This window comes from Tachypleus tridentatus, chromosome 12, assembly GCF_004210375.1.
Source record: "Tachypleus tridentatus isolate NWPU-2018 chromosome 12, ASM421037v1, whole genome shotgun sequence".
Lineage (NCBI taxonomy): Eukaryota > Metazoa > Arthropoda > Merostomata > Xiphosura > Limulidae > Tachypleus > Tachypleus tridentatus.
Window position 1 is genome coordinate 106474964 of NC_134836.1, and position 19283 is coordinate 106494246.

General features: G+C 31.9%; 2 protein-coding genes across 4 annotated transcripts in view; both read left to right on the forward strand.

The window, feature by feature from the left end:
• Nucleotides 1-14445, forward strand: part of LOC143234266 (uncharacterized) — a 66103-nt gene extending 51658 nt beyond the window's left edge. Inside the window, exons 5-8 of one of the 3 annotated variants that reach the window (XR_013018570.1) lie at nt 6537-6649; nt 11556-11718; nt 12082-12161; nt 13658-13794. Coding sequence is in view for 2 of the 3 variants with exons in the window: in XM_076471504.1 (XP_076327619.1) it covers nt 6537-6649; nt 11556-11718; nt 13658-14169 (788 nt within the window). In the remaining variant the exon portion in view is untranslated. Of the gene's footprint in view, nt 1-6536; nt 6650-11555; nt 11719-12081; nt 12162-13657 lie in introns of all 3 variants that reach the window. The other 2 variants (XM_076471504.1, XM_076471505.1) reach the window with 2 other exon arrangements.
• On the forward strand, nt 14439-18780 carry LOC143235712 (uncharacterized; the record flags this gene model as incomplete). The annotated part of the gene is made up of 1 exon (XM_076473923.1): nt 14439-18780. A coding segment is annotated over one exon (1200 nt), but the record flags the coding sequence as incomplete, so codon positions are not given.
• Nucleotides 18781-19283: the final 503 nt, after the last annotated feature.

A 19283-nucleotide genomic window follows, 5' to 3' on the forward strand; every position in this document is an offset into this window, starting at 1 on the left:
GTACACTGAATGCCAGGCAAAAATAAAAGAGAAGCAACCGTCAGCTTTGTTTTTTATTGTGGAACACATAAGGCTAATTTAATCATGCAATATGCAGTTGAAGCTTGTGAATGTGTTTGAGATTCTATCCAGTGGGTACATGAACTTAGTGTCTTGCTTCAGAGATCAGGAAAATACAAGACAATCTTTGAAAATATTGTATCGTCAAACAGCCACAATGGTCCAGTTATATACATCCGCCCACTATGTCCAACACGCTGGTTGTGCCACCTATCTGCAATTACATGTACTAATAATCACTACAGTGACATTGTTGATTCTTTGTCTGAATTAGCAAATGAAAAATCAGATGTAGCAGTGAAAGCACGATGTCTACTGGACAGATTTGATAAAGGAAAGACAGTTTTAGAATTGTTGATGGCTCAGCATCTATTAGCTGCATTAAAGGAACTAAACCGTGCATTCCAAGCAAAATCGGCGACAGTATTTGGTATGATTGAAGCATCTGCAATGACAGTTGAGCAACTGCGGGTATTGCGAACAGAGGAAAATTGCAAGATATTTGATGAAGCTGAGAAAAAGGTAACTTCCCTAGATCTGGTACCTATTGAACTACCACGCATTCACAGACCCTCCAGAAGGATCACAGGTGATGGCTCTGCAACAGCTAGAGATTACTACAGAAGCCAATATTTTGAATTTGTGGACACAGTCATAGAACATCTGACCACTAGATTCAATGCAGACAACAATGACTTGAGGCAATATCTGGTACTTGAGAACATGATCACATCTGACAAGATTGACAACTCGGTTATAAACTTCTATCCAGAAATCTCTGCACAACGGCTGGAGTATCAGTTGCTCATGTTCAAAGGAACAACAAAAGCAGTATCTCTGAAAGGTGCGAAGGAAGCTTACTGTAAAATGCATGAAACAAGCCATCAGATGTTTAGTGAAGTGTTTGTTCTCATGAATATTTTGCTTGTATGTCCAGTATCCAGCTGCGAATGTGAACGCAGCTTTTCTGCATTAAAACGGTTGAAGACGTGGTTGAGGTCAACTGTGTCTCATTGCCGCCTCAACCATGTGGCAGTGTGTCACACTCACAATGATGAGATCGACAAGATAAATAAAAAAAAGAGCTTATGAAAAAATTCATAAACAGATCATCACAAAGGAGGCCTACGTTTGGGAACATGTAAACTAGAGGACTAAATGTATCTTACTTCAATGAAAAGTATGAATAATTATGTGCTACATTGTATTGATGTGTAATTTTCAAGAGTTCGCAAAGACATTTTAATTATTTTTATGAAATAACATGAACAGTTTTTCAGTAGATATAAATTTATCAAGGGTTATTACTAATTTTATTAATATTTGAAAACGTAATTCATGCAATGAAAGTTATTAGTAACCTTGTCAAGTGTAATGGCCATCTTTTATACTGTGCAGTGTGCAGGAATAAATTCAAGTGGCGGTTAATTTGTGATATATTTGTCTTTATTTTATTAACATTTTGAAAACTGTTCACAACACCTCACTTATACAAACCTACATGGAAACCTTGAAGTATTGTGGCAATAAGATTACTCTGTGACTGCATGTTTACAGCTTTCAGGTTCTCGTAATCAGAGATTACCAATTTGCAAATTAAACAATCCACATAAGTGGTTGCAAAAATAATCCCCCCCCCCCCCCCCCCATCATCGGGTGTAAAAAATCTACGCCCCTGGTAATTTTTACTTCTACAAGTACAGGTATCACTTAACAACATAGTCAATATACTTTATTCTTTTTTAATTCAATAATTAATTACTTTGTTTGTGTCATAATAATGGTTTTGAATACATTAAAACAAGTAAAACTTTTATTTTGACAGATGCTCTCTTACGTTACAAATACATTATTTGTTCTACAAATTACAGAAAAACCACAAATTAAAATAAAAATAAAATTGCAACTGAAGCAGGATTTCAGATTGAAAGTTTTGTATCGAAAGTTATATAAAAAGTAAACATGGCAATAATATTATGTATAAAAATACTTTTTTAGATTGCAAATGTCACTAACTATGCTAAAGAAAGACCTAGAAGCACTGAGAATTAAAACCTAACAGTAATATAACTTAAAGAGCGCCATTATATTTCTATTAAGTTAATTTCTTCCAGAAGCAGAGGGAGCTGGTATCATAAATCAAATAATTTAATTTAATGTATTTGGAATGTGTTTGTATTGGAATCGTGTGTAGTTTGTGATATGGTAATAAGTGAATTTAATTTTTCATCCCGCAAATAGATCTTATAAGTATGTGCAATGCTTCTAAGAGATGATATTTGGATAGGATAAAATGTGTATTTCTTAAAAGCAATTTTAACCTACTTTAACCAAATGACCAACATTTTAGCTTTGTGGAAGACTTTTCAACAAATAATTTGTCGTATTGATACACTGGCATGTATTCAGTTCAATAAACAATACTTTAGAATATAAAATTTGGGAAAAGTGTGTGTTACAGTACATGTATGTTGTAAATACTATTATGAACAGTATACATGTATTTTAATCTGGGTAGAATTCACAGCTAGGAATGGAAATTTGCTTCCTCAAATTGTTAAACAGACATGTAGTGTACTTTTTATTTTTATCATGTATGAAAAACAAGTTTTTGAAAAAGTTTATTTTTTAAATTACAACTGGTAAAACTTTTCTTCTTTGTTACTTGTAATAATGAATATGTTCTAGAATTGTTGACACACCTAGTGTTAGACAGAACACCAGCGATCTAAGTGTATCATTGTTAAACTTTGTTTTTTTCTTATGTTTCTAGTTACTTCTAACCATTTAGTTACACCTTACATTCTATACTTCATATGGTAATTTTTGTTGTTGTCACCGTTTTCATATAGAGGTGGAAGGAAAATTATGCTGAAAGTTACTTATGGAAGTTAGCGAAATAATTTGAATTTTGAGGTTCATATATATATATATATGAAAATTTCTAACGTTTTTGAATGAAGCAACATTTAAGTCTTAATTTATCTCTCTGCCATGAAACACCAAGTTTTGATAAGAATGTAAGGGTGAAGCTTCTGTGTAATCATGGAAGTATTAAATATGAAAGTTGAACCATTTTATGATGAGAAACAAGAAGATTTGGATATTAAATTGGAGAAGAATGAAGATGTAATTTTCACAATAACAAGTAGTAAGTATGTGTGTATAGAGAACATCTTCCATGTTTTTAATATGAACTGTGTCAATTTACCTGTTCAAATTTAGCAGAGTTTTTCATTATTATTATTTTTTTCTTTTATGGATGGTTTTATATCCTGTCTGAAGGATGCATATTTGTAAAGTTAGGTTTGATAGTTTGATTTTTGTGGTTATTTTAGAGTTTTAGTACATAAACTATAATTTACTTACACTTCATTATTTCTTATTATGTACCATATAAATTCATAAGTCATTATGTTTTTAGGTAAACTTCAAAAGATTTATTTCAGCAGTTGTTCTTATATTGTTTTCTTTTGTGACACTAGAAAGATTTTCATGTTACTAACATGTTTATCCCACTACAGACTTTTGCTTACAAGAAATCAGTCATAAGTAAACCCTCTTGCCATGGCTGGTCAAATTGTGCATGTCACATCTTTTTAGTTGCATCCAAAATATTATTAATTTTATTTGTGAATAAATTTGGCATTAAAACATAGGTATTAAATCAAATATTATGTAAGATCTGAATTATATAAAGAAATAAGATAAATATGCCATATCATCTTCACAGATTACAAATAGTTCACTGTAATATTTTGCATTACAGTATTTATAATATATATTAAATGCAGTAAGAATTTTCAATATATCAGAAGACATTATTTTCATAGTCCTTTATCTCGTAGTTAGAGGCTAGAAAAATTATCATTATAGAGCATTATCTTCTTGATGCATTATTACTTTGTTTACCTAGGTGCATTATTTAATTAAATTAAATTTTGGGTTCTAGTACCATTTGTATAGAAAGAACGCTTAATTTTTGTCAGTAGTCAAGAGCAAAAATTATCTGTTAGACACTGTTCAAAGGGTAGTAAAAAGTGTAAACTGATATATATTGTTACAAAAATTTATGCTATCTAGCATACACTGCTTTTGTATCTGGTGTCAATTTGCAGTCATTATTCAAAGGGTAATTTAGTTTAATTTCATATATTTTATTATGGTTAAGAGGTTGGTCAAGTTGACCTAATGGGTATAGAGTTAGATTGAGAAAATAAAGAATGAAATGTCAAGTTTTGCAGGAAAAAAATTCATTAATTTAAGAGGTTTTAAAGATTATTCCAATGCAATTTCACAACTTTAGATAAAAAACTTATTTATAATATTGAAATTAGAAACAATTTACACTAAAAGCATCTCTTTGACAAAACAAAAGTTATGGAGATTGGTCAGTTTACAATTCCAAACATGATTGGATCAATGGTGAGTGCTGCCAGGCAGTTGCATTTTCTTTAGTCAGCAAATTGAATATAGTGAAAGTGGAGATAGCCTTCGTAGCTTTGCAATAACAAATACAAGTTGGGCTAGTTCTGGGGCACTTCAAATTGAAATCAAGAGTTTCAGATCATGAGAAATCTCCTACTCCAAAAAAAGTCTTAAGACAAGACCTCAACAATATTTTCAGATCTAGGAGCTAACAGAATAATTTAGGAGCCAAGTCCAATATAGCAAACATGGGAAAGTCATGAAATATATTTCAGTACTGTTTGTACCAGGAAACATGGGTTATACTTATTTATTATGCAATTCCATACAATTCAAAGTTTCAATGGTGACTTGGAGCCTGGAATTTTAAAGACCTGACTTAAGATGAACAAAGTTGGAGTAAAAGAAAATAAATGAATCATATAAATCTGGACACAGCACAGATAATCCATTACATAGTTTTGTGCTTAACATCAATCAAATGTTTTACTTGTAAATTTCTTTCATTCTAAAAAATAAATTTTAGTAAAGGAAAAATGATATAGAGGTCTGTTTTGTTGTTATTCATCACCACTTTTTCTTCAGCAGACTAGTTTTGTTGAATTCACAGATCATCAATGTCTCTCCCTGAATTTTAAATAGAATGGTAATCTTGCCTACAACTACTATCAGATTCCGAAATGGATGCTTCAAGCTTTCTTGTTCTTCAACCAATTTTCTAAGAATATACTATTTAGTAATACTACATAGACATTGAATGTACAATTTGCATCATTGAAACCAGGAGAATAAGTTTAGCTTAACATTAGAAACAGCAAGTTCTGTAGCTTTTAAAAGATTTTGATGAGGTTAGTTTAATAACATTTGTAACATTCAGAATTATTTTAGCAAGTATAATGTCTATATTAATACAGTTAATAACTAAAACTTAGAAATTGTTTGAAAATCTTAAAAGTTACAAAAAGAGTGAATTGATGCTATGGATAACAATCTTAGAATTACTCCTATAGTGGTAGCAACATTCAACTCTTCAACATTCTGTTTCACCAACTCTGCCAGAATAACTTGTCATGGCAACGGTTACTTCTTAAAACAACTCAAATATTTTAGGCATGATGAATACTTTTACAAAAGACTTGGCTATTTCTATGATTCATCATGGTTTTCTTAAAACTAACAAACCCCTTCAGAATGTACTTTGTCAGTTATCAATATTAGGGTACTTTACTGTGTTACAGTAATGCTATTAACAAATTATTTAGTGACACATAATGAAATTTCAACATATAGGTTGTATTTAAGAATTACCAAATCATATACCCTCTTTTTTTTTAAATTCTTTAAGCCAAGCATTTAAGGCCACTTAAATTCTGTGTAAAATGAAATCTGTATGACTTCTCTTGAAGCATGAAACTGTGTTTATTTCGGTAGCCTCATCCATATATGAGGTAAATGTACTTATAAAACTGTTGTAGAAGCTATACTATCTGTGCTGGTATTCCATTAGAGAGTGATACCCTCTGGCAGAGATTATTGGTTGGTTTTCCACCTCAGCATTTCAAGACAATTAGAAACATAACATCTATTCTTTAGTGGTTGACTTGTAATTCCAGTCATGAAGGGATGCAACATTGTGTTAAGTTTTTCATTATTTTACTTTATTCTTCTTTTTGATTTTTCATGTGTACCTGTTGAATTGACTGCTTGCATTAGTTTGCTAGACTTATCAGTTTTGGTTGGTGTGCATTTCAACTCCAGAAGTACTCTTCACTTAATTACTATTTTTCTTCATTTAAAACTTTCAAGTACTGGGTATAGATACGTTGCTCTATACGTTGACTCGGGAATGTTCAACTACCATTCTAGATTGAAACAAACTGTGCATGCTAGTCCGTTTGCTGAAAGTTTTTTGTTTTTTTAATGCACTAGTACATCAAGAAAGGGACTATAGAAGAGGCTTGTCCAGCTAAATATATTGTATTGATTTTGATTATGATAAATAATATTGCATCTTGTTATAGAGAAATCTACAGTGTTTGTATTTCTAGCTACAGGACCAGCTGATTACATAGAAGAAAGATCTCTACATACCATTTTCAAATTTGATATGATAAAACAGGAGAAAGAAGATAACTGTGATGGAGAAACAGTGAAAACTGAGGTAATTTGTAGATTAAAACTTTTACATTGTGGTATTGAAGAGAATATATAATTGTAATTGTGTCTTTCTGGACTTTTTATAATTGATAATAATACGTTTATAGTTACAAGGTGAAGAAATTCACAACAAGTTTGCCATATTGCCATGAATGAACTCATTTCAGGTCTTCTTGCAATAATAATATTGCTAATTCATTAGTGTTTCATATTTAATATTTATATAGGACATATTGTAAACTTTCTATATTTATCCCTGTTATTGTTGGCTTTTAACTTTCCTTGGCTCCAATGTGAGGTCATAGTTCCATCTCCTACATCAGCCCCTTGAACCATTGGTACCAAGAATAGATTTTGTCTATATCCATGAGGTTCTTTTGCTCAGTTTTAATTCTATCTTGGGGGTCTATGGGGCCTTGGCTTCAAGAATTTCTGGATCTGTAGAAAACCTTTACCATTGATTCATGGATACTACACACCCTTGTATGAGGATTAGTCATTCAGTTCACATCTCTGCTACAAGTATCCCTCCCTCAAACAGATGGTGTTTCCATCTCCTACAGATAATTGGATTTCAGAACTTTGATTCATGGCTAACAGAGGTATGTTGGTAAAGGGGACAGTGGAGAGAGTTATTGAAGTTCTTTCAGGATTTTATTCCTGTGTGTTCTGGAAGATCAATGGATGCAGTCCCCTCTGTTTGAAATGGCTAACTTTTGTTCAGGCAGCTGCTTACCATATTCCTAAGAAGATCTAGTTATGTTTATCAAAGTATTCTTATCTATGATGGAGTTCTGCCTACCTGGAGGCACTGAAACCTTGTTTGTTTTTAATATCACACAAAGCTACATAAGGGTTATCTGCATTAACCATCCCTAATTTGGCAGTGTAAGACTAGAAGGAAGGCAGCTAGTCATCACCACCCATCTTCAACTCTTGGGATACTCTTTTACCAACAAATAGTGGGATTGGTCATCACACTATAATGCCACCACAGCTGAAAGAGCGAGCATGCTTGGTGTGATGGGGGTTTGAACCTGCAACCCTCAGATTACGACTCAAATACCTCAACCACCTGGCCATGCTGTGCCACACTGAAAGCTCAAAAACAGCCCTAGAATGCCTTGTGACAGTATCCCTCTTTCTGTTGCTACATAATTTATCAGCAGGTGTCAAAGCCAAAAGTAATCTTGGATTAAGATCACAACTAGCATCTCTTCTATTGCCATTTCCAAATTCATATGGGTCAAAATTTAGAAGGTCAATGGGAGGTATGCTTTCCATCTCTTTTCCATCTTGCTCTCTAATGGCCAGGAAGATGATGGTATACAGAACATTATTTGACACTTGGTGAGAGTTTTTCTTGTGCATCCAGTGCTTCTGTTTCTTACCGTGCTTTCTTAGTCATCAAGTCTGAGGCTGCACAGTTGCCTCTTTCCTTTCAAGCTGATTGTTCTACAATTATAATCACCTCCTTACACCGCTGGAATTCAGACTTGTTCCTCATCAGTCTGGCATTACATTGGTCAGACCTGATGATGTTCACTACGAGATGTTGTGCCATCTCTCTACTGCTTCTCTTGGTATTCTTTAAACTGTTTTTAATTGTTACTGGCAGGAAAATGTTTTCCCTGATGCTTGGCACCAGGCTATTGTCTACCCTTTCTTAATTTAAGCCTAGGAAGAATTCAAAGATTCCTTCTAATTATTGTCTGATTGCTTTCACTTGCTGTCTTTATAAGGTCTTAGAGAAGATGGTTAATGCTTACCTTGTTTTGTCCCTCAGTTCAAACAACCTCTCTCTTCCACACATTGTTGGCCTTGTTTACAGCATTAAACAGTAGACCATCTGACATATGGTTTGAAATGTGTATCAGGGAACCCTTCCTGAAGAGGGAATATCCTTTTTCTGTGTTCTTTTACCTTGAGAAGGCTTAGGAGACTACTAAGGATTGCACAGCTGTTTACCAATTTTTATTCAGAAGTCTGTGTGGGCTTGACACTTTCATGTTTTTTTTCCACAAGACCTTGGAGTCCCTCAGAGCTGTGTCGTCAGTTTCACGCTTTTCGGTATTAAGATTAATGCTATCACTACACAGCTTCCTCCTACTGTTACAAACTGGTTCTATGTGGACAACTTCCACATTTATTGTTGGTCGTCAAACATGAAATTTATTAAGTGGCATATTCAGACTGCCCTCAATTGTTTGTTGCAGTAGACCACAGCAAATGGTAATGATGTTCTTCCCCTGGTCTCTGAAGTAAAGTTCTGGGTTTGTTTGTGACTGTAAGCTGACTTTCATTCTCCACATCAAACAGCTACAAGTCAAGTGCATGAGATCAGTGAAAATCCTCTCTATCTTATCTTCTACATCTTGTGGAGCAGATTGATGTTCTGTGCTCAAGATCTGTTATGCCATCTTTCACTCAAAACTGGACTATGGGTCTGCAAGGACCTCAGACATAAAAATGCTGGACACCTTTCATCATCTGGGGGCTTTGTGGCTCTGCACAAAAGCTTTCTGCATTTCTCCAGTTCATAGTTTATTTAATTTTTTTTAACTTGAAAGTAAATATTAAATACAGCCAAACATTGAATTTTGTGTGTCATGTGGTATATTAAATTCAGTGGTTCAAAATAGATGTTTGTCATATCAAAATACAAAGTTCGTAGCTTTATATAAATTAAGAATTCAAGTTACCAAGTTGATAAATTATAATATAAAATGAAACCTTTTTTATATTTGCTGAGCTATCACTGTATTTAGTGAATCAAATTTGGCACCTTCCTCATCTCACCTAGTTACTGCTTTCCATTTTTGAAAATGGTTTGTTATATACACATACTTTTGTATATGGCATGTGTATAACCATGCAAAAGCTCAGAATATCCCCTTAGTGATCTACTCAGCCTTTTCCAAATATAATGGTGTCCTCTTTCTTTCAAGACAAACCTTAGTGCTTATAAGTTGGGTGTTTAGTGTGTTCAAGATTTCATATTTTTATGAGACACAAATACAGCTTAGCAAATAAACTTGAGGAATTATAATGAAATTCTGTGGTACTGATGAAGTAATTTGATTTTTTGGTTATTTAAGTGTGTTCGTGTTTATATATATATATATATATAATATGCATAATAAGTTTTACCAGATAATTTGTATGGGTACTTCCTATTTGAAAATATGCTTATATTCTTTTAAAATCTTATTTCTACAATATGTTAAAAGTTGTGTATAAAGTAGATTTAATTTCAGAAATGTTACTTACCTCTGAGCTACAATCTCTTATATAACTGCCATGTAATTTCATGCACCTGCTAAAAGACTTAAACTTCCATATTTGTGTGTCGAAAGTTGTTTAGCTGGTCTGTGTCATAATTATCATAATGCAATATCCCTTCACCAATAGGAGGGTGAAACATCCTCCATGGGCAGTATTCCTTGTGAGTATTAGTGTATGATCATATGTTTATTTTTCCCTAGTACTGCCTATTTTCAGACTTGTTTTTTGCAGTTCTTTTTGGTTTTCTAGTTACTTTGATCAGTTGGATTTGTTTATTTACTGCTACATTCCTTCATCCATGTATAAGGCCTGATTAATTTTTCCTTAACCCTTCCATTTTCAAAATATATTGACTGCCTGGATCTAGTTGTTTTATCCTATTTCTTCCTTCATAATGTTATTCTTCTATCTGGTGTCATCAGATCTCACTGAATGGTTATACTTATCTCATTGGAATTGTTTATTCAAATTTTGTGTCAAGCAGGGAAATACAGACATCTTAATTGATCCACTCTTGCTTGGTGTCGACTGTTGAGATGGTGTTCCATGAAAAATTTTGAGAACATGTGTATATAACTGACTTGACCATTTTAACATTCTGCACAAGAAAAAAGAAATTGGACAGAAATAAATATAATTATTCAGTCATACTTTGATGTTTTTAGTCATGGTAACCCATTACAATGTCTTTTTGTGATGACCCATTTCTGGATGATGGTGCCTGATGACATTGGTTCATGCACACTTATGTTTTAACATATATGGGTTTCTCTTCATTCTGGTAATGGAATCCAAAAGGATAATGACTTCTTCAGTCTCAAACTGCTGTAGAAATGGAAATGGGATTCGTCTGCAAGTGGTGGTTTTTGTGCAATGAGCAATAAGTTGGGCAAACTCGTGATTTGAGATATAAGGCAGTAAATGTATACAATTTATAATATCTGTTGAGTAGTTCCCAGCTGGACAAGATTGGGATTTATCTTGGAATATATGTGAGGGTTGCTTTTGTCTACTGTTATAGTATTGACCTGATATGTATGACTAAAGTAAAATGGCTCAAAGTCTTATTTATGCTGTACATTATAACATTTCACCCACTTTGACAACATGTAACTACCTTCAGGACTTTTGGTCTGTTATCACATTAAGCTAACATTAAAAACCCATTAAGTATTCCCTTCTTCAGAAAGATAGTCTTTCACTGGTTGCTGCTCCACTAGGAGACTCCTAGCTGTTCAATGGTGTAGAGGGGTATGTAATGTATCTGAAGTTTACATTTTAGTTAGATGTGAATGGAAGTTTAATGAGAAACATTATAATGGCAACAAAAATATTTGGCACATCAGATGGTAACAAACATATATTTCTTGAATATTTTGGAATATACATATTACAGTTTCAGCAAGCTATGTAAAAGTAAAATATTAAATTCAAAGATTTCTTAATCATCTAAAGTCATACCATTTTAAAAAAGGTAAGTATTTAAATGGTTCTTAGTACTGTTTACACATATAATTAAGTTCCAAGCATTAGGTTGGTTAATTATATTATTTTGAACTGGTAAACTGTAGAGACTATGTGTGATGATAATGCTAGCTGTTTAATATTATACTGTATTTGTCCAGGAGAAAACAGAACAGTCTGGTGACTTGTTAGAAGAAGGTATTATTTCAAAGTTCAGTGACAGTAGTGATGATGATCTGGATAGTTCAAACAAAAATGTTATGAATGTAAAAACAAAAACTGAATTTAAAGAAGAAACAGAATCTGTGTCAGAAAGTACACATGGTAAGTACATGTATTTTCTACAACTCAAGTTATTTTACATTGGTAATTAAATCAAAGAAAAAATATGAAGTGTGTAGACCTGTATTGTGTTTTTATTTTGTAGTTGTACTATGGGATTTGTGTGTGATAGATTATAGAGTGATAAAATGATAAAACATTAGAAATAGTTGTTAGATAAAGTTTACCTGAAAATGAATAGAGAAAACTAAAATTGTTTCTATAAAATGAAACAAACGTAACTGACTAGTGTTTATCTTCCTGGTTCTTTATAGATGAAATTTTTAATTAGTAATTGGAATCTATATCTGTGGATTAATGTTTCAACACATACAGAGAATGTATTTCTTTCATTTATTTCTTTAGATATGACTTATTGAATACTACCAGCCCTGTACAGCCTTGGGCTTTAATCATCCCACATCTCCAATCCATTACTTTACATGGTGAATATAGCAACCAAACAATTTCTAATCAGAGTGATGGTACCTAAACTTCATAAAAGAATAAGATATACCAGTAAATAATATAGTCTAAATCATGACATTTATCAATATATATATAGTTACCCTTGATTTAGAACATTTTAACAAAAAGTGTATTTATGTTAACAGAGTTGTAGACTCAAATAATAATTTTTTTGGTTTTTTTACTGAGACAAAATAACTTTTAGTTGCCCATTACAACTTGTCACTTGACTAGCATCTCAACTTAAATGATTTTTTTCACAGTACAAGAAAAAAACAACTTATTTTCCTGAATATACCTTGCAAAAAGGTCATCATTGACACATTATGCTGTATTTACATAAGCTCAAAAGAGCATAGATCCAGGATAGCAATAAATTATTGTATATGTACATGTACCAGTGAACTATTAAAATCCTTGTATCAGGGTCAAGAATGTTGAAAGTTTTCACCCAGAACTCAGCTACTCGTAATATACACAAGGCACACAAATCAACTGTTTGGAAATCTAATAGTGTAGCTGGTTCAAAATAAACAATACTTTATACTTCCTTAAATAGACTGTGTAACTAAATTGCATTCACATCACCTTGATTATTGCATATGAGTGTATCATCAGTTTGTCTTAACACAACATCAGAGTCTGTGATATTCAGCTAATTTCATGCATTTATATTGGAAAGGATGGCCTCTAATCATACTGTTGCTTAGCCTATGTTAAAACAAAACTGAGCGTAGATTATTTTAGCCTCTATAACAAACAAAATGGTACAGTGGACTTTCTTTCTTATAGGGCCCAGCATGGCCAGGTGGTTAAGGCATTCAACTCATTATCTGAGCATCATGGGTTCGAATCTCCGCCACACCAAACATGCTCGCCCTTTCACCTGTGGGGGCATTATAATGTGATGGTTAATCCCACTGTTCATTGGTAAAAGAGTAGCCCAAGAATTGGTGGTGGGTGGCCTTCCCTCTAATTTTACACTGCTAAATTAGGGATGGCTAGTGCAGATAGCCCTTGAATAGCTTTGTGGGAAATTCAAAACAAACCAATTATTGCTTTGATGAAATGATTTGATTCAATTTGGACTTGAAAATAAATATCTCGTTCTAAACTCCACATGTTAATCATTTGAAGATTTAATGATAATCATTCTTTTCAAATTGAAAATATCTTTAAAATGTAATGCTGAAACTACATTGGTTGTTCTGATGTTGTTCTCATACTTATGTAGGTGATTTTACTTTATCCACTAAAAAACCTTTCTTGAAAGTGGAATGTTATCTACAAATTATTTTAAATGGTTCCGGTAGAGCAGTTTGTAAATAATAAAACTGTGAAAACAGCATCGTAGTTGGTTTTAGCTTTAATATTTTCATTTGTGCATTGATCACACAAAAATATCAGATATACTTAGAAGTTTATCAAATATTTTATTAACTGTTATATGACATAATTTATACATTTGTTTCAGATACAAAAACCAGTGTGAACATCCGTTATGTGAGTCAGTGTCCTGGTTATCATTGTATAAAACAAGAAGATTACTATACAGAAGTTATAAAATCCTTCAAACCAAACAATGAAATATGTGGAGAAACAACTTTAAATGGAAATAACATTAAAGAATTTGGAACATTGGATAAACTGACACAAGAACAGAGGATACAACCTGGAGAGAAACCATATCATTGTGTAGTTGATGTTCAAAACTTTGAGAGAAATAATCCATTAGAACAACATGAAAGAAATTGCACCAGGGAGAAGTCTCATGGTTGTGGAATTTGTGGAAAATTATTTGTAAAAATCAAAAACTTAGAATCACATCAAAGAATCCACACTAAGGAAAAACTTTACAGTTGTACAGTGTGTGGAAAACAATTTAGAACATGTGGTCTAGTAAAATACATCAAAGTATACACACAGGGGAGAAGCCTTATTGTTGTACAGTTTGTGAAAAACAATTTAGAACAAAGAGTGGATTAACAATACATAAAAGAATACATATTGGGGTGAAACCTTACAGTTGTACAGTTTGTGGGAAACAATTTAGAACATGTGGTGAATTAAAAAACATCAAACTATACACACTGGAGAGAAGCCATACAGCTGTACAGTTTGTGAAAAACAATTTAGGATAAAAGATTCTTTAAAAAAACACCAAAGAACACACAGTTGTGAGGAACATTACACTTGTAAAGTATGTGGAAAACAATTTAGAACAAAGAGTAAATTAACAGTACATCAAAAATACACACTGGGAGAAATCTTACTGTTGTACAGTATGTGGGAAACAATTTATAACATATGGTAAATTAAATCATCATCAAGAAATACATACTCATGAGAAACCTTACAGTTGTACTGTGTGTGGAAAACAATTTAGAACAAATAGTATATTAACAATACATGAGAGAATACACACTGGGGAGAAACCATACAGTTGTACAGTATGTGAAAAACAATTTACAACAAATTGTCAATTAAAATATCATCAACCACTACACACTGGGATAAAACCTTTCAGTTGTACAGTGTGTGAAAAACAGTGTACAACAAGTTATGAATTAAAATATCATCAACAAATACACACCGGGGTAAAACCTTACAGTTGTACAGTGTGTGGGAAACAATTTAGAAGGAATATTGAATTAAAAGTACATCAGAGAATACACACTGGGGAGAAACCTTACAGTTGTACAGTATGTGGGAAACAATTTAGGACAAATAGTGTTGTAAAAATACATCAAAGTATACACACTGGGGAAAAGCCTTACATCTGTACTGTTTGTGGTAAACAATTTAGAACAAACAGCGGATTAACTATACATCAAAGAATACATACTGGAGAGAAGCCTTACAGTTGTACAATTTGTGGAAAACAGTTTGGAACAAAAGGTGCTTTAGAAAAACACCAAAGAACACACACTTGTGAGAAACCCTACAGTTGTACAGTGTGTGGAAAACAATTTAAAACAAATGGTGAATTAAAAATACATGAAAGAATACACACTGGAGAGAAGCCTTACAGTTGTACAGTATGTGAAAAACAATTTAGAATAAAAGTTTCTTTAAAACAGCACCAAAGAACACACACTGGTGAGAAATCTTACAGTTGTATAGGGTGTGGGAAAAAATTTAGATCAAATTATGAATTAAGAATTCATGGAAGAATACACACGGGGGAGAGGCCTTATAGTTGTACAGTGTGTGGAAAACAATTTAGAACAAAAGATGGTTTGAAAAATCACCATAGAATACACACTGGTGAGAAACCTTACAGTTGTTCAGTGTGTAGAAAACGGTTTAGAACAAATGGTGAATTAACAGTACATAAAAGAATACACAACGGTGGGAAGCCTTACATTTGTGTAGTGTGTGAAAAACAATTTAGAACAAAACATTCTTTGAAAAAGCACCAAAGAATACACTTGTTAGAAACCTTACAGTTGTAGAGTGTGTTGGAAGCAGTTTAGATCAAATGGTAGATTAAAACATAAAGAATACACACTTATGAAAAACCCTATCATTGTACAGTGTGTGAAAAACAATTTAAAACAAAAGCGTGTTTTAAAATAACATCAAAGATTATGTACCGTGAAGAAATCTTACAATGGTGAGGTTCTGGCAAATACTTTGGATCAAAGGGTGAATTAAAACAACATCCAAGAGAACACACACACACTGGGGAGGAACCTGACAGCTGTACAGTGTGTGGAAAACACTTTATAATGAGTTATAGCTTTAAAAAACATTATAAGATACATTCAGGAAAAGAAGTTTAGTTGTGAAGTTTTTAAAAACAGTCTGTAAATAACTGTAGGTTAAAAATATATCAGAGCTGACACTGGGAAAAAAAAGTTACATATTTGTAATTTCCATACCTGAGGGTTTGCAACATTCTAGTGGTTTATACAGCACATATTGCCTATTGTGCATTTCAGAAACATGTCATATAATTTGCTATATATCTTACTATTTAATGATAAGGGACCTACGTTTTGGAACATAGTTATTCCAACCTAACTATTTTCAGAAGTATTAAAGTATTTGACTCACACCTCGAGAAGAGTTGTATTACAAGTGACTGAAAATGAATGACTTCAAATCTTTGTTAAAGTAGAGGAGTTAGAATTTCAGAAATAACAGCATTTACAAAAATGTTAACTCATTTAAAAAAAATGAATTGATTACTCATTATCTAAGTATTAAAATGAGCAAAATCACTGAAGAAGGACTGAATGACAGGAGAAAGTGTGACTTTTTAGTGGGTTGAGAAAGAAAGTTGAATTAAAAATTGTGTAAACCTTTTCATTCACAAGAGATTTTTATATTTGTTCTGACAGAAAAACTACAAGATTGAGAAATGTGAATGCGAGAAAGTGTTATTAAAAACGAGAATGCCTCCTTTTGGTACAGCAATATGTCTGTGGACTCACACCACTAGAAATTAGGATTCAATACCTGTGGTGGACAAAGCACAGATAGCCCATTGTATAACTTTGTGCTTAATTCAAAACAAACAAATAAAAGGCCAGAATAGGGTACAATTGTAACCTAATAAACTTACTTGTATCCTGATATTACATTTCTATCATTAAATTAATCTGACGTCAAACATTGTGTAAGAAAGTAAACAAAAATTATTAAACAATTATTTGAACTTTTATATTACCAAAAGAGGGTTTACTGAATATAAATTACATCTTCTTTGGTAACTCGTATGGTAACCTTAAAATTCCATTTTCTCACCGAGTGATTAATTCACAAAAATATGCTGAGGTAAAAAATGAAGGAGCCAGTTGAACCTAGAAACTACTCAGTCTCCTTCCCCCTGTAATGCAAACAGAAGTACTAGTTTTACTTCCAAGCAAAACTTTTTTGTACTTAGGTCTCATTAAATGTGAGGTTCCCAGAATAATAATAAGCATCGATTACAAACCTTACTATTGAATTGTTTGTAATCTTCTACATTTGTGACAAACATGGTTAGAAATACTTAATTTGATTTGTTCTTCACTTAGAAACATTTAACTTTAGGTAGAAATTATATAGATATGGATGAATATTATTGTATTTATTAACTTATTGGTAATTATGTAAAACCAAACTTTAGAGAGGTAAATGTATAAATATTCTTTATGTAGATCATGTAGCCAGTAATATAAACAGCTAATGTAGAAAGTATAAGCTAAAACCTCAATCTAAAGGTTATAGCCTTATACAATTTATGGTTGTTTCTAATTATGAAAACCATGAATCAAGCAGCATTGAAACAACTGAATTCAGAAGTAAAAATGTGCTCGATTTTCTTATCATTACCTTACTTTTAAAACATCTATATGTTTCAGTTATATTCAAGCTCTTCTAATTTTACAAAAGTTTTTCTGTAGAAATTAAAAGTTTTATAGTTAAAGGAAATAAAAATGTTTTACTTAATCCTTTGAATTACTAAAAGCACATTTGAAGTGTTCAAAGGTTAAGTGATTAACAGTTTGGTACTGTAGTTAATGTTTTTCATATATAATTCACAAAGTTACCTAGAGATGAAAAATACCATTCAGTGGGGAAAAGAATGAATTTAGTACATTAACAGTTAATTTTATTGTGTGTGTTAAACTTGTTTTCAAGATTAAGAAATGTATATAATTATATTTGTTCCATCTACCCATAATTAATTTTACAGTTGGAAGGTTTTTGATGCAGGTTGATTACAATTGATAACATTATAATTGGTACTTCCTGAAAAGAAAAATAGAGTACTGTTATAGAAGCATAAAGTAATGAAACTGTTGTGTTTTAATATTTTTTTACTACTGCAGCAAAAGTGTTATTGTTTTAAGATTTTTCAGTTTATGTTATTCTGATTCTGGTTATTGTACATACAATTAGAAACAGTGATAAAGGTATACACATTTCAACTTTTATGGATTTTTGTATTTGTGGAGACCTCTAGTAGTACAGTGGTGTGTCATTGGACTTAAACGCTAGAATTAAAATTTTAATACTGGTGATTAATACTAGTTGGCAGATGACTCCTAGTGTTGTTTTGTGCTTAATTACAAAGAAAAATATTTGTGTAACTGTGCAACTGAAAGTTTAAAATATTTGCAATTATCAAATGTGTAAAGGTGAATACTGATTTCATCTACTTTTTTTTTATTAATATCGTTAAATGAAAAGATTTTAAAAGTGACTTAGGCTTTCCCATTTTGTGACATTAAGCAATAACCTGTAAATTACTAAGTAATGATAATTTAAAAATCTAATGAAGATACTTATTTTAATAATATGTAAAGATGATTGATATTTATCTTTTGCAGAACTTGGGTGTTGTTAAGAAAAACATGTACTAATGTTATTCTACTTTTCCAGATGAAATACATTTATACAGAGTGGGTAAAATGCTTCTTAAAACATTTTTCACTGTAATTATTTGATTTATACAAAGTTTGGATATATTTGATTAATTTTGTAGAAGCTCTAATTTAGTATTGATTGTACCGAACAAAGTAGTTAATACACCTGACTTATGGAACGGAATTCCATGGATCATGACTAGTTCTTACAAAAAAAATAAAAATTCTTCTAAACATTCGAATGCAATATATAAAGTTCGTTAATGAACAGAGTACACTAAACATTATGTATTGATTTACTCAGATCATTCAGTTACTTTTCATCATGAATTGTGATATTTAAGTAAGTATAAAAACTACAACTCTGTACACATAAATTCTGTCATTCTTTATGTGATAAAACTTGAAACTTTTATTAGTGTGGTATCAATAAAACATTAATATAATAGTACAAACAATGATTAACATATAGCATTATATTACTTTTCACTCACAATTTAATTTGTAATTGTTTGCCTGATACCATTCTGCTACACAATTTTAAGCAATAGAATAATTGTACCGATATGTTTGAAATATTTATCTTAAATTTCTTTGACGAATTTAATTATGGAATTCATGTGCATGATCTTTTACAAAGTTTCTGAAAGAAGAAAATCTCACGATTCTGTTAGAACGTATCACTTTGGGTAATCAACGTTATGTTTCGTTTGCAATGGTTTATTCTGTTTGACTAATTAC